This window comes from Bactrocera neohumeralis, chromosome 4 (assembly GCF_024586455.1).
Source record: "Bactrocera neohumeralis isolate Rockhampton chromosome 4, APGP_CSIRO_Bneo_wtdbg2-racon-allhic-juicebox.fasta_v2, whole genome shotgun sequence".
In the NCBI taxonomy this organism is placed as follows: Eukaryota; Metazoa; Arthropoda; class Insecta; order Diptera; family Tephritidae; genus Bactrocera; species Bactrocera neohumeralis.
Window position 1 is genome coordinate 17,729,566 of NC_065921.1, and position 16,395 is coordinate 17,745,960.

General features: G+C 35.9%; 2 protein-coding genes across 4 annotated transcripts in view; one reads left to right on the forward strand and one right to left on the reverse strand.

Moving 5' to 3' along the window:
- The window catches only part of LOC126756797 (serine-rich adhesin for platelets), a 207,783-nt gene that overhangs the window by 57,747 nt on the left and 133,641 nt on the right, over positions 1-16,395 (reverse strand). For all 3 annotated transcript variants that reach the window (XM_050470186.1, XM_050470187.1, XM_050470185.1), the window contains one exon: positions 13,025-14,026. In XM_050470186.1, the coding sequence (XP_050326143.1) occupies positions 13,025-13,761 (737 nt within the window). In that variant the 5' untranslated portion in view covers positions 13,762-14,026. The remainder of the gene's footprint in view (positions 1-13,024; positions 14,027-16,395) is intronic.
- LOC126756827 (mitochondrial 2-oxoglutarate/malate carrier protein-like) lies at positions 8,282-9,217 on the forward strand. The gene has a single exon (XM_050470235.1). The coding sequence runs from the start codon at positions 8,282-8,284 to the stop codon at positions 9,215-9,217; it is 936 nt and encodes a 311-aa protein (XP_050326192.1).

The following is a 16,395-nucleotide window of genomic DNA, read 5'->3' on the forward strand; positions in this document are numbered from 1 at the left end:
ACTCTTAAATCTACTAACTAACTTCTTTCCTGCTAAAAACGTTGGAGCGAAAATCTTGGATGCGCACATTAGGGCCTCCAGAAGCTTATCCAAGGCGCAGCTCGCACATACAAAGGGCAGATCACTAGAAACTGCACTTCATATACTGGTATTTAATATCGAAAGGGCTCTTGAATATAAGGAATACGCTCTTGGAGCATTCTTAGACATTTTTGTCTGTCGAGGTACACCACAAGGTATAGTGCCATCTGCGCTTCTATGGACATTAGTGGTGAATAAACTGCCAAGGAACTTGGATGGCAAAGCCCTTAAGATAGCGGCATATGCGGACAACATTGTCATCTTAACAACGGGTAGATGTCTGAGGATCATTAATAGTATTATGACCACCACTCTCAATACAGAAAAAGTAATTCTATTCTGCAGTAGTATGGTGGACAGGCGTACGGAAATCCACTTACCGGAAGCCGATGGAAAGCATTCAGAGGCTCGCTGTGCTATGCATAACGGGAGCTTTAAGAACAACTCCAACGGCGGCTCCTGAACTGGTACTAAACCTGCCACCTATAGACCTCTTCACTGAAAACTGCGCAGAAAAATCGGTGGGACGATTGTAATGGCGGTTGGGCAAATACCGATTACATTAACTCACTTTTCAACTGGGAAAGAAGGTTCAAAGTAAACATAGAAAATCATGGCTGCCGCAAAGTTATGTTAGCTGCGCGCAACACTCTAGAAATCTATACGGATGACTCGAAAAAGGACGATGGAGTTGGTGCGGCAATGTAATGTCCAGAGTTAGATATAAGGCAGCCTTTTAAGTTGATAGACCACTGCAGTATATTTCAAGCTGAGGTCTTTTCTATTGCGAAAGCCGCGGAGCTGCACCTACAGGCAATTCCAGAGTCAACATCTACGTAGACAGCCAAGCAGCAATAAAGGCAGTTACCTCGGTCTGAAATGTCTTGAGAAGCAGAGCAGAAGTGGAAAGTGTTGCCAGAAGCAAGTTCACTTCTACTGGATGCCAGGCCAGGTTTATACGACGATCTGGACAGAAACATGGTAAAGAAAATTTAAGCCTGATGGAACGAGGTACTTGGGAGCAAAACTGCAAAAATCATGTGCAAAACGTTAGACCACAAAACACAGTACACAAAATTCCTATTGGCGCTCGATAGATAGAAAAGAATATAATCAGATTACTAACTGGTCTGTCTGTCTAGTGGTAACAAACGCCCGCAGAATGGGGTTGGCAGGTCAAGAAAACTGCAGGAAATGTCTAGAGCAAAGCACCAGAGAAACAATGGATCATCTCTTGTGCTCTTGTTCCGCATTGGCAAGACAATTTTGTAAGCATCAACGTTCCCCAAGGTATGATACACTGGAGGAGGTATCGGTGTGAGGCCGCAGAGTCTGTTAAAATTCGTGTTAAGCGCATTTTATAATTTTTGTTTTAAGTAAATAATTGAATTTTAAGAAAGATATATATCATAATTTTGTGTTGAAAATTTTATTTTAGAGAGTTGCCACCATTTTCGAAATGTAAGAAACTTTGTCCAAAGCAAAATAAGATTGAGTAAAGTTATCAACTAATACTAACACTGCCGTGTAATTTTTCAATAATTTCTTAAAGGGTTGCCAAATCTAAACAATTTCGAATATTAGTTGCGCAATTATGCCGAGACGACTGTCAAGCGAAAGATTATGCTAACCGGCGTATTATGCAACATCGAAATTAATGAAAATAGCAAATTTTGCTTAAATCAACCAACAACAGCTTTAAACTGTAAATGGCAAAGATGGCAACAACAACAGCAGCAGTGACAACAATAACAATAACAAAACAATAAAGCCAACTACACGCAAGTTGGTAATAGCAATGAAATAATCAATCGGTCACGGGGTCACTGGCAATACAGGGGCAAACAACTACAAGAACAACAATACGAAAAAAATATAACTGACGTCTGTGCCACATTACACACACACACACACATTCACACATAAATACAATCCGCAATGCGGTATTGCTACAACTCGCCACGGATGCTTTACATTTAATTGGCGCGATAAAAGGCAGTAAATTTGCGATTAAACGAATGAAGCGGGAAAAATGCGCAGCTAGAACAGCAACAATAACACGACAACAACCGCAAAAACGCATTGACTGATTAAGAAGAAGAAGTGTAAGTGTAAAAAATGCAAATGAAGAATAAAAATTCACACTTGAAGCATACAAGTTTTGTGGCAGCAACATAAATAACCGTGGCATGCATGAGACGAGCACACCAACAGCAACAACAACTGAAGAAAAACAACAGCAACGCGGATTAATAAAGAACAACGCACGGCTGGAGCATGCGGTAATTGCAGTTGCAGCATCAACGACAGCAGCTGCCAAGCGCATCATGGCTTGCCTGCTACGGCGGCAGGTGGCAGTCAAGTGCTTAATTGTTGCTGCGGCATTTATGCATGCATATGCTTGAATTCCTTGTTTTTGTTGTTGTTTTATATTTTTTGCACATTTGTTTGCGCCACCGCGTGGTGTCACTTGTGTACTTGCCACTGATGTTGGTGCTGTTATTGCTGCTGCTGTTAAGATTATTGTTGTTGTTAAGATGGTTGTTGTTGTTTGTAGTCATTAACGCGACGTCGTTGCAGCCATGACGTAGCTAATAGGTATACACACACATAAAGAGGTGAAGGTTGCCGACAGGCGCCACAATCGTCAGACCACCGACCGGCCAGCAGTGACAGATGAGCGCTGTTTGTGGCAAACAGAGCGTTGCTGCCACAATGATGCGCGTCTTGAACTTCAGCGCGCAGTGTATGCAAACAATGCATAAATGTGTGTAAGGAAAAATAATAAAAATAAAATAAATTGCGATAATAAAAAAAATTGCAGTGAAAATGTTGTGGCATGTTGGTTGCGCGTGTGTTTGTGTATGTGTGTGTGTGTGTGCGGCAATTACATGGTAAGCTATTATGGCCGCAAACATGCAACAGATGGAGTTGAACGGCGTTGACGCAATGTGACCAATAAGCTCAAGGCGATGTCTAAGCGGCAGGTATGCATGTTTGTGAGTACACTTGTGCAATAACAACAACCAGCTTGTGTAAAAAATAAATAAGAAAATATTGTACAATAAAAAAAAAAACAATAAACAGAGAAATATACAATTTTTAACCACTAATAAGCTTAGTGAAAACATTAAAGGTGTACTTTAGAACATCAAGCAATGCTGACGCTCGTGAGCGCTGAGAAGTATGCAATGGATTCGTGTCTTTCGAAAGGTGATGTGTGAAGGAGTTTGAGCGATTTGTGTTTCCTATGGGATAATGGATGCGGAATCGTTGAAAATGTTGCAGAAATGTTTTGGAAAATCAACTTTATTGCGAAGCCAAGTATTTTTGTAGGACGAAGCATTTAGTGAAGGCTGCGAAGTCATCGAAAACCTGCCTCTTACCAAACGTCCAACCACCTCTGTTAATATCATCGAAAAAGCTGAAGAAACAAGGGCTTGAAAATCGTCATTTTTGCTCTTACGGATCAAATCAATACATTTCGGTTAAAGTTTTAGGTATGTTTTGGTTAATGTTTTAGGTATGTTTTGGTTAATGTTTTAGGTATGTTTTGGTTAATGTTTTAGGTATGTTTTGGTTAATGTTTTATGGTATGTAGGTAAAACAGCTGAATATTTTGTAAACCTGGCATGTGGTGTAGTGGTTGGAAAGTGAGTGTATGAATATGATATCCATTCTATCCAACACTCTAGGGAATAGTGATTCAAAAATTAGCAGAAACCGAAAAAAATCAAAATATCTGGAAGACTATCCCAGTCGTGGTTCATAACAAGTGTACGGAAAATTAGATTAAGTGTAGCCAATGCTTGTATTAATTGTCGCATTTTGTCAGTCCGGGTCAAATTTGATCAGATGTATTAGTCTGACATAACAATCAAAATAATTTTCCATATTTTAAAATATATACATATGTATCTTTCCCCATCTTTCGACATACATTCAACCAATTTCGATTTTTTTTCTTTTTAAATAATATGCTGCTAAACATTAAAATTTTTTATAATTGCCAAATCTAAAACAAAACAATAGCAGACACTGAAAAATCAGTGATTAGTGTGGCATAAAAAATATTGAAAATCTTTTTAATATGAGCCCAAACCATTTAATTTTAAACACCAAATTATAAAATATTAAACTTCACGAAAAGGAGAAAGTAAAAAATTAAAGAATGTTAAAATTTCGGGATTAAAAATGAAAATTCTAATATTTCGGGATACCAGTATGGCAAATTCAGAGCACTACGCGAAAGGGAAAAAGTTAAGTAGAGTTAAAGTTTCAGAATTACAAAATGCGAATCCCGAAATTTCGGGATTTCAATATGAAAAAATGAAGAAAAGTAAAAAATTAAAGATAGATACAATTTTGAGATTACAAAATGTAAATCCCGAAATTTCGGGATCCCGTTACAGAAAATTTATAACATACGCGAAATGGAAAAAAATAAATTAAAAATTTAAAATGCGAATCCCGAAATTTCGGGATCCCGATGTGGGAAAATTAGAATAGTATGTGAAATGAAAAAAAAGTAAAAAATGAAATTGTATTAAAGTTTCGGTATTGCAAAATTTAGGATTTTCGTGAGGGAACTTAAGGAATACAAATTTCAGTTTTATTTTAGATGTTTCGATTTCTTTCAGCTGCAGTCTGCAAATTAACATCACTTGGTCGAACGTACATATTACATAATCGCATTTGTTGTTGTTTATTTTGTTTTATTGTTTTAGAGCCTTCAGAATTTATTTCGATTTTTATTTTTTGTGCAAACGCAATGTGTGTTTTTATGCTAATTGCACACTCGCCATTTCAGCTACAGCACATGCATACATACATACAAGTATATAGTAGTACAATATGTAAATATGATAAGTGCTTGTGTAAGTACACATATTAACTTGTACTTATTTGCGCACAGATTTTCAATATTTATTGGTTGCTTAAATCATTTTGCTTTTTGTTGTTGGCTTTATTTTATCAGCAGCCACATTGCCGTGAATATTACTGATGTGTTAGTTGTTGTTGTAGCTGCTGCTATTACTCGTGGTATTGACACTGTTCGTGCTTAGCATTTTCACTTGGCAATTACAAGTGGAAACTACAACAAAACAACAACAAAAAAAATCGAAAGAAGCAATGACAACAAATGACACCAAGCAGTTCAAGTATCCTCCGCGCACATCCGTTGACATGCGACAATCGTAGCTGTAACAACAACAACAGTGCATGCAAAAATATACAAAATAACAGTGCGCAACAGCTTGGAAGTCTCCACAATTGTGACAACAATAGACAATTGGCATTCGACAGCAATTGGCAGCGTCACAATGCTGCAGTGCTTCATACAAATGTGAGTGTTTATATGTGTGTATGTACATATATATATAGCAAAGTGTGTAGCTTGGTGCGGGAAGATCCACCAAAGATGTTGGCAGCGACAATTCTTATCGCATTGCGCACAAAATGCGTTTAGACACACACTCCTACATGCATATATTTACTCATATAAACACACAGCGTAAAATACACTTACACACACATGCATGTACTGTGAGATTTATTTATTGTCAAGTGCTTATTTATTGCTGCTTTGTCCACATAGTCGCTGCTGTTGCCTTTACTGTTATTATTATTGTTGTTGCTGTTACTGTTGCTGTTGCTATTGCGTATAATGGCATGGAATTCATTTCGCTTTCATTTGGCAGTTCATTCATGTCGATTTGGTAATGATCTTCAATTGCCGCTTTTGAGGTTGTCCGCCGCAATTTGTTGTCGCCAAATTTATGATTTCCAATTGCAATTTGTTTCCATTTTTTGCTTTTGCGCGAGCATTTGAATATTTTTCGGAAATGAGGACAATTTTTGGCGATGTTTGTCACATTAGGTGAGCGGCAACGGCTTGCATACGGAATGGTGTATTTAAAAAAATTTTATTTCATTTTGTTTTCTCAAAGTTTAAGTTGTGTTTTAGAGATTTGAGTGAAATGTTGATTTTTGTTGTTGTTAATTGGTATAGGTCATAAATTCATGGCAGAGAAGTAAGACCAATTTTGTTTCCAGTTTAACTTTTTTTAGGGGGGTGGGGGTGGCAACTCTATTTTAAAATATGCTATATATGTATATATAGCACATAGAAGAAATTTAAAAAAAAAATTTCGAAAAAACAATATATTTATATATTAATAATAAGTAGTATATTAAATAGTAATATTTAACAAATTTTTAATATATTTAATAATGTTTGTCGTATCTGTGGTAACTCCATTACAAAATATTTTTAAATGGAAGTCTTTAAAAATACATTCTCGAGGCGTTTTTTTAATTTATTTACTTTGAACTGTTAATTTTAATCTAATTTTACATTCTTACTAATTTCATTTTAATTTTATTTTTTATTTTGTTTTATTTTGTTTCTGTTTTTTTTTTTAAATTCAAATTTTTAGTTTCAGTTTAAGTTTAAGTTTAAGTTTAAGCTTAAGTTTAAGTTTAAGTTTAAGTTTAAGTTTAAGTTCAAGTTAAGTTTAAGTTCAAGTTCAAGTTCAAGTTTAAGTTTAAGTTTAAGTTTAAGTTTAAGTTTAAGTTTAAGTTTAAGTTTAAGTTTAAGTTTAAGTTTAAGTTTAAGTTTAAGTTTAAGTTTAAGTTTAAGTTTAAGTTTAAGTTTAGGTTTAAGTTTAAGTTTAAGTTTAAGTTTAAGTTTAAGTTTAAGTTTAAGTTTAAGTTTTGGTTTTCTTTACGTGGCAACTCTTCTTCAAAATATGTTTTAATTAAAGATCTTCGTTATAATTTTATATACTATACAACTCCGTGTTTTATTGTCTAATTTCTTTGGCAACTCTTTTCAAAATTTTATTAATTTAAAGCTAATCGGAATATTTTATTATATATTTTTTTACAATAAAAACTTTCCGGAATGTTATATATAATATATGTATATATACATACATATGTATGTATGTATGTTCGGACACCAGTTTTATTTTTTTACTCGTTAGCAGCTATATTCTGAAATATTGCTAATTCAAAGTTTCACATTTGAATTCGTAACATTTTAATTTTGTTTGCTTTGGAATGCTCTAGGAACAAGCTATACTGCCGCTCTGAGCCCTTCGGGCACGAGAGAAATCGAACCCCACTTTTTCAGTTCCTGAAGTTCCAAAACAGCTATAAAGATTAATTTCTTAAATATTTATGGTGTTTTAAAATAATAGACTAAGCAAGTTTGAAGTCTTTAGATAATATACAGTATAATCATAAATTCGTTTATATAAAAATTTGCCATAAGCTTTAACTCTATATATTTTATATGAATATAATCGCTCAAAACCAATTTTCCACACCAATCGGGTTTGATATATATTTTTCTGTTCCAAATCAGTGAAATTTTATGAAACATCTGCATGTTCTGAACTTCTTTTGGATATAGATACCAGAAACTTAGAGATCTAAAATAGTTTTAGCAAATTTCTCTAGGCTGACCTATTTCAATATTACCTGTTTTCGAAACTCTGGAACTAGCAGAAGTGGTAAGGTTTTCGGATTAAAGCAAGAGATCTTTGGGATCTATTGTTTACTATTCTTTAAAGGGTTTCCCACTTTTTAAACTCACTTACACGCAAGATTCTCACTTTCACAGTTTCATGCAGAGAACCGTTTGTATCTAAAACTTTGAATAAAATAAAGATTTACGCGTGGCAATTGGAATTTGTGTATATATTATATAATAATATATTTTTGTAGAAACTTATATAACCAGTGACTACAATCGAACTAAAAACTTTGCCAAATAAGTCACTAACCTCCGTTGCATACTATTACGTAATAAAGAATACTCAATACTGGATGTGCCGTCAACGACAACGACTACACAGCACGTCTTCATTGGATATACAAACAGTGAAACGAAGAACGAAAATATTGGGACAAACATAAATTTATACTAAAACAATTTAGTAAAACTTGGAGGGTTAGGTATCGGACAGAATATACGATTACTCGCCATTCAAAATTTATAACGAAAGAAAAAACTTGGAAACTCACAAAATAGTTGACAAATAAAAGTCAAAATGAAAGCTTTGAAAAAAAGTTATGTAATACATTCGGAGACAAAACTTCAAAAACTCGTTCAAAAAGTGAAAAATTTTGAATATTTAAGGATTCGACTGCACGAAAGAAGCTACGACGTGACTTTGGTTAGCCACCGCAAATGTCAGAACAGAAGCAAGATGCTGAGAAGAAGATACCCACACCACTGAAATACGTATTTGGTGGGACGGCAGCAGTGACTGCGGCTTGCGTGATGCATCCTTTGGATTTGGTAAAAACACGCATGCAAGTTGCTTCTAGCGGCGGCGCCAAATCGTCCAACCCAATTGAACTGCTGAAAGCGGCGGTTAAAAACGATGGCATCACTGGCTTGTACAAGGGACTCAGCGCTTCGGTACTACGGCAGTCGGTGTACTCCACCACACGTATCGGCGTCTACACAAGTCTAACGGAGTATTATCGCGAGTTGTATAAAACAGCGCCAACAGTGAATGCCACCGTATTGATGGCAGCCTTCGCGGGCGCAGTTGGTGCCTATGTTGGCACACCGGCTGATGTGGGCTTAGTGCGTATGTTGACCGATGCCCGTCTGTCGCCAGCAGATCGGCGTAATTATACGAGTGTTTTTAATGCGCTCTCACGTATTACCAAAGAGGAGGGTGTTCTGGCGCTTTGGCGTGGCGCTGTGCCGACTGTGGGCCGTGCTATTGTCGTTAGCGTTGCGCAACTGGCGTCTTACACGCAATTCCGGCTTTTGGCGAAGTCGCAGCTCGGCATGAGTGACGGTTTTAATTTGCATTTAGTGGCGAGTATTGGTTCGGGTCTGTTGACGGCGACCGCATCATTGCCGGTGGATATTGCCAAGACGCGTATACAGAATATGAAAATGATCGATGGCAAGCCGGAGTACAAGGGTATACTGGATGTGCTGCTAAAGATTAGTAGGAAAGAAGGCTTTCTGGCGCTGTGGCGTGGTTATACCCCTTATGTTTTACGCGTTGTGCCCACAACTATTTTGATTTTCATTATTTTGGAGCAACTCAATACGGCATACTTTAAATATGTCTTGGGTGAGGAGTATAAATCGAAAATTTAATGACGAGACTTATTTTATTGTTGTTGTTATTTATGTGTGTACTTATGTATGTAAGTGAATTTGTGACTGTGCTAAGTGTGTAAATAGAAAATGTTGACTTTCCGAATCCTTTTCCTTCTTTTCTGTCCCATTTTTGCTATATCTCTTATATTCTTACTGTATAAAAAATGTAGGGTTTCTTAGGAAGTGAGAAGAAATGTATGGCCTTTTTGTGTATTCTGTTAAACTTTATCTTTCCCTTGATTAATACTTGTAACCTTAATTTAGAGTTTTATCTATTAATTTTATTTTTTTTTTTTTGTAAATTTAATTTCAATTAATTTTCAATAAATTTTAGTTTTAATAATTTTAATTATATAAATAATTTAATTATAATTTTATTTTAATTTTGATTTCAATTTTAACTAATTTTAATTTTAATTATTATTTGAATTTTACTCTTAACTTTTCATTTTAATTTTAACTCTTAATTTAATTTTAAATTTTTAGATTTTAATTTTAATTTTATTTATTTTGATTTTAATTTTAACTCTTAATTTTGATTTACATTTTTTTATTTAAATTTTAATTTCAGTTTCAAATTTAATTCTAATACTGAATTTTAATTTTAGTTGTATTTTTGATTTCAACTTTCTTTTCAATTTTAAGTTTAAATTTAAGTTTAAGTTTAAGTTTAAGTTTAAGTTTAAGTTTAAGTTTAAGTTTAAGTTTAAGTTTAAGTTTAAGTTTAAGTTTAAGTTTAAGTTTAAGTTTAAGTTTAAGTTTAAGTTTAAGTTTTTAAGTTTAAGTTTAAGTTTAAGTTTAAGTTTAAGTTTAAGTTTAAGTTTAAGTTTAAGTTTAAGTTTAAGTTTAAGTTTAAGTTTAAGTTTAAGTTTAAGTTTAAGTTTAAGTTTAAGTTTAAGTTTAAGTTTAAGTTTAAGTTTAAGTTTAAGTTTAAGTTTAGGTTTAAGTTTAAGTTTAAGTTTTTAAATTTCAGTTCAAGCTTAAGTGTGGTAGCATAAGTTTAATCTTAACTTCATCGTTGTTAACAAAATCATTAAAAATTAAATAAGATATTTCATATTCAAAAAGTGACCAAAAAAAAACAAAAATGACCCACTGTCATCAAACGTCATCGCCACTACACGCTACCGTATTGCACTGCTGCGTGCGCGTCCTCACGATTGACTTGTTTATGATTATGAGTAAGAATTATTTTACTTCATTCATTTCATTGTCTTTTCCTTATGTTATCGTCAGACCAAAATTTATACTTCGCATACAAAATTGTTGTTATACACCCATTGTTGTTGTTGTTGTTGCTTAACTTCAAAATTACATTTAGTTTTGTTATTTACTCGTCTGTAGTTCGCCATATTTTAACTTAAACTTTTTGTTGCCAAATATCCGCAGGGCAAATGAAAAACTGTGATAAAACAGAAGCAAGTGAGCAGAAGAGGAAGAACTGTTATATACATACATATGTACATACAAACGTATATAGTATGTGTGTGTGAGTGTGTGCGAGTGTTTTTTGCATGCCAAATAAAGCGCACTTCATAAAAATTCAATTCAGTTCCCAATTGCTTTGGTGTACTCGCGTGTACCCACTCGTACGCGGCACCAGCTTGTCGGCTGGCAAGTGCTTCAGAAGGTTACCGTTGTGTATGAAAAGGAGCAGCTTTTGCTACTACACACTTGTACATACATAAATACAAATGTATGAGATAGTCGGCGCGCATTATGGCGCTGGCGCGTTGTGGGTCTATGGAGCTCGAGAGTTGTGCCGTATTCGGCGTTGAGCTGCTTTAAAAGTTTGCTACATTTCGGGCTGCACTTAAGCGGATTAATGCAAATTGAGTTAACACTTTTGACTTGGCGGGCAATCATTTTATGATTTCTTGCCACTTTTGGCATTAAGCATAATAATTAATAAATAATTCACTCTACGATTCGCTAGAGATTGTTGAGTGTTGAGAATATTTCGAATGTGGCATGAAGTTGCGATTGCGGGTGGGTATACTTACTATATAAAAAGCAGAGTATTTGTATTCAAGCGCTTTTTCAATTAAAATATTTTTAGTAAATTTATTGCTTAAGTTAGGCATACATATTTGCACATAGATCCAAATGTATCTACATACATATTAAGTCAGTTTGTTCGCGAAAGTTCTTTTATAAAAATTGTATTAAATGGTTTTTCATAAATTGCTTCTAAGTGTTTTGCACATTTGCTCTTTTGAGGGGTTTGTAGCGGCAAAATTCTATTTCTATTTTAAAATGTAAAAGTATAGCAGGTTTTTAGGCACTTAGCTTATATAATAAATATTTTATTAACATGTGGAGAATTGCAGAGAAAACGTTGGTGAACGAAATTTGATAAATTTTTTGTTCAGAAATTCATTCTTTATAATTTTTTTGTATTTATTAAAGTGATACAAGTAGGGCTGAAATGTCAATTCAATTCTAAGCTACCCTGTCATATTTGGAAGTGTCATCTGATATGACTTAAATAAATGTGTTGAGAGATTACTTAAATAAGTGCAGTGAAAGTTATGATTAAAAGAGTGATGTGGTAGTCTGGGATTCAGAGGCTATTTAACCGCACCCGCATCAAGCACCCTAGACAACGTGAGCAACTTCAGTAACCAACTCGTTTACGAGGGCTCAAGAAGGTTGCAGTGTCTGTCCATCAGGAGGTGTGGCTTAAGCCGGACATATGTCTTGGAGCAAGCGTGTCGCTATAGAAACGTGATCTACGAAACTGTCTATTCAGCTAGGGTTGGGCCACTTGGCTTGTGACCCGCGACATAAAAATGTAGTTGTAATGAAAGGAAGACGAAAACCTCGGAATATAAGTGTAGATATCAAATGCAGAATAAATCTTGCAAACAGGTTCTACTTTGGGATCAGTAGGCAATTGAAAAGTAGATCCCTCTCTAGATAGACAAATATTACGCTCTATAAGGCATGCATTATTCCAGCCCTATTTTACAGCGCAGAAATATGGACCTTGAAGAACAGAAATGAGAATGCACTTGGAGCATTCAAGAGAACTCATCTCCGCAAGATCTTTGGAGACGTCAGCGTAATCGATGAATGTCAAAGAAGATGAAAACACGAACTGTATGAACATGGATATAGCTAAAAGCATAAAAATTCCGCACGTCGCATGGAAGATGATGCTCCAGCGGAATGCTACTTCGACTCGAGACCTAATGCATGCAATGGAAAAACCGAATGCAAAGCGACCTGTCTGCACTGGAGATGTACAATTGACGTGACCTCGCATAGAATAGAGGCAAGCGAAGTTTTGCGTTTTCGGCCCAGATCCACGGTTGTAGGGACAAAGAAGAAGAAGAATATAGTAATTTGTAGAAAACGTTATAAAATACGCTTTGTCAAAAGGAAAAATTGCGTAAAATGCTTAGAAATAATAATATTTAAGAATAATAAGACGGAGAAAGATTTTTTTTAAAGTTATGAAAATTGTAATCAACAAAAAACAATTAAGGGTAAAGGCTCTCTAAAGCACAAAAAACACTAGTAATTACCGAAAATTTCTTGAATAAAATTTTAATTAAAATTTATTAACTTTTTGTAAGAATAATCTGCTTGAATCAATATATTTTTTGACCAAAGCTCGCTTGCAACAAACCCACTGTAAACATCAGCGTAAAACCCGTTCAACGTACGGTATTTGGGAAATCAATTTGTGTCGAAAAATAAACCCGTTATATGCAATATTTATTTAAAAAAAACTGCATCGTGTGAATTAATACAAAAAAAGTTAAATAAATAAAAATCAAATTGGTGGCAATGACCTACCTTTGGTACTTCAGCATGGCGCGTGGCAGCAGAAAACTGCCATTCTCCGACACCTCGGCTGCGCTACCCTTCGTCGCATGCACCGGCGCTAGTTCTTCGGCTGGCGCGATGGCACCTCCTCCACTGCCACCCTCTGGGCTGGTGCGCTCCACATCCGCCGAGGGCGACGCATTGCGCGAACGCACCAAACGCACACCGAAGCGTTGCATATATGTGTAGGTCAGTTCGCCGGCAGGTTGCGGGCGACGCATATAGCCAACGGCATCAATATTATCCACATCGTCAGCAATGCTGCTGCGTAGGCTGTGTTGACTGCCGCAACCGCTGCTGCGTCCGCTACTGCTGCTATGTTGAAAGCTGCTGCGTGTGCTCGGCGTCGACGAGGCGATGGACGAGGCGCCGCGATAAATCGTCTTAAGCGTATTGTGTGGCTTTTGTAATTGTTGTTGTTGTTGATTCTGACTATTGCTGCCACCAACAACGGGCGGCACTTTTGTGGCAGTGATTGCGCTTGCGTGTGTTGCAACAGCAGCAGCTGAAACACCGACTACTTTGTGGACACCTTGCGCCTCCATGGCTTCGATATCGTCCTTGTCGTACGGATGGATTGCGTCGAAATTGTACGAGTTGAAGTAGGCCTGCTCGCGTGTGCGCTTCATTTTGGCAGCCTCTGAGGCGTAGTCATCGAACTCGGCGACGTTTTTTGTCGCCTGCGCGGGCTTGTTGCAAATGGGCATTTTGTTGGCAGTGGCGGTGGCGCTGTTGGCGATGGCAGTGTTGTTGTTGTTGCTAGGCGTTTTGGCGCACGGGGGCGTACCCTCAGCTGCTATGTGACACGTTGACTCTGGCTATGATTTTGGCGGCGGCGGCGCCTGCTTTGTTGGCGTGCCGTTGGCTGTGAGTGCGTCGTGCGCGCGTCAGGAACACAGAACTGGTGGAAATTTTGTTAAGGTGTTTGTTGTTGCTACAGCTATTGGCACACAGTGTGGCTTGCGCGTTTAACTGCAATTAAATGGTTGAGAGAGTAAAAATGTGGATATTAAAAAATATTTTGCAAGTTTATTTTCGGAAAATTTTAATTAGTCGCGTGACGGCAGCGCGTCATGATTTTTTTTTTATATTGCATAAAGTAAGTGAATAATAATAATTTTTTCCAAATTTGCGTTTTATCATTGAAAATTACTTTTTTTGTTGCTAATTCCTTTCATTCATTTCATTTACTTCGCGAATAATTTCACTTAATTGGCCAGCTGCGCGACGGCGCTTTACGTTTGTGGCCAAGCGGCTTAGCGTGTGTGCGTTTTTATTGCAGCATTAGCGTGCTCCAAGCTGTTTGGCAGGCGAGCGCTCGCCCGCTAATGCTGCTGGCTACAAAATCCCGTTTGGCGCGCAAACATCCGCCTGCCGTTGAGTCAGTTTTTGTGCGGATTTCAGCAAGCGCTTCTGAACTGGTTTCAGGTTGCGCCCGAAATGGATTGTAGGCCCAGAATGTGCACAGTTGCCAGCGGCTAGTGAAATGAGTAAGCGCATGCGCACATACATACATACATTCCTATAAGTAACTCACTGTGCTATTTCTTTACAGTTTAATTGATTTTTTGCGCTTTTTACTTTTCAGCGAGCGTGTGCACTGCCAGTAAAACGGATATGGTTAACTTCCCATAGACGTTGGGATTTTGTAATTTATGCGTTCGCTTTTGCTATTTGGCGCAGTTGTTTGCATGCAGAATTCTTTGTTGTTCGTTTTTGAAATTATTCTTTTGTTTTTTCTCTCCATTTCACATAAAATACTGTGGGCTCTGTTGTAAGGCATACAAAGAGTTTTGTCTATTTTTTAACTGCTTTACTTGCAATTTCGAAATTTATTTGGCTTTCACTAATAAATGTGTAATGCAAAGATTCTGTACTCATGGAAATTAATTGCAATAGCAATAATTTTTGTTTTTAATATATAAAAAAAATGTTAAATAGAATATATCAGGTTTGCTGATAGAAAACAATTAAAAAAAACGAAAATTAATTAGAAATTTATTGAGTAAATCAAATTATTTTTATTTAAGGGAAAACAAACAAGACGCTTAGCAAGAGCTTCGGTATTTAAAATAATACTTTCCAAAAACAGCAAAGCGGACACTTTTGCAAAATGATAAAACAGTTGATACAAAGGGTGATTCATTTCGGGGTAACCTACATTTTTTAAAGAAAAAATACGGAAACTTCAAATTTAAAGGGGGGAGCCTGCTTTAGAGGCTTAAAAAAATCGATTTTTTGAGGATTTTTTTTTGGGAGGGAAAGAAGTAATTGATTTAAACGAAATTTCTGGAGTTTATAGTTAGATATCTAAACATCATCGGAAAATTTTTTGGTTACGAAATGTTTGATATTCTGCCTTGGGGAAGCAATTGCCCGAAGCATCTCGCATGTGCATTTGTCGGACGGCAGGCAGGATGCAGGTCACAATTTCTATCGGAAACAAAAAATTCAAAGAGATTCATATTTTTTAATAATTTATCTTCTAGTTCAACTAAGAAAATTCCAAAAAAAGTTTAAAATTTTACAAATTTTTTAAAAATTGAAAAAAGTGGTATTTGACAAGAAAAAATTTACTTTATGTTGTTTAAAAATATGTTTTAACTTGACTTTTCTTAGTTTTTTTTAGTTTAAATAGAAGATAATTTAATGCCAAAGATAATAAACTTTGTCCCAATTCCATTCCACGCTTAGTGTTTTTTCTATCCTTCCCGCCAATTAAGAAAAATCGTAAAAATGTAAAACCGAGAAATCACGCTTCAATGTTTTCGCTTTCTCCCAGATGCTCGGTCAATATTTCCATTCTTGCTTTGACAATATTTCGAATACCTATCTATAACTTCATAACATAACATATTCTTATATAATTTTTAAAGTGATTTAAGCAAAAAAAAAAAAACAGAAAATCGAATTTTTGAAGCTTCTAAAGCAGGCTTCTCCTTTAAAGGGGGATAATTATTATCATTCGAAAGTGCATTATTTGGCATTTAGTTTTTTGAAGAGTTCAATTTTTGATGACACCTTCGAGCATTTCGACTGATGTTTGATTACCCACATAGACTTTAGACTTTACATATCTCCACAGGAAAAAGTCTATCGGTGCTCAAAACGTGAAATTATCTGCTCACCGAAGTGTTCTCTCAATACATCCATTGATTAATGCACCGAGATCACGAGCTTCAATTTCAGCCATCAAATACCATCATTTGATGAAATATGGATAAACCACAGCAAACCTTGTTTTTCTGGATGAAATGGCAGCTCTTGAATCTCTTCAGATTGCTCTTCGTCAAAAATGCGGAAATTTTGCTTGCTTACATATCCATTGAGCCAGAAATGGG

What these genes read in the sequence shown, in the direction of transcription:
- LOC126756827 (XM_050470235.1), top strand. Translation starts at nt 8,282, where the DNA reads ATGTCAGAACAGAAGCAAGATGCTGAGAAGAAGATACCCACACCACTG.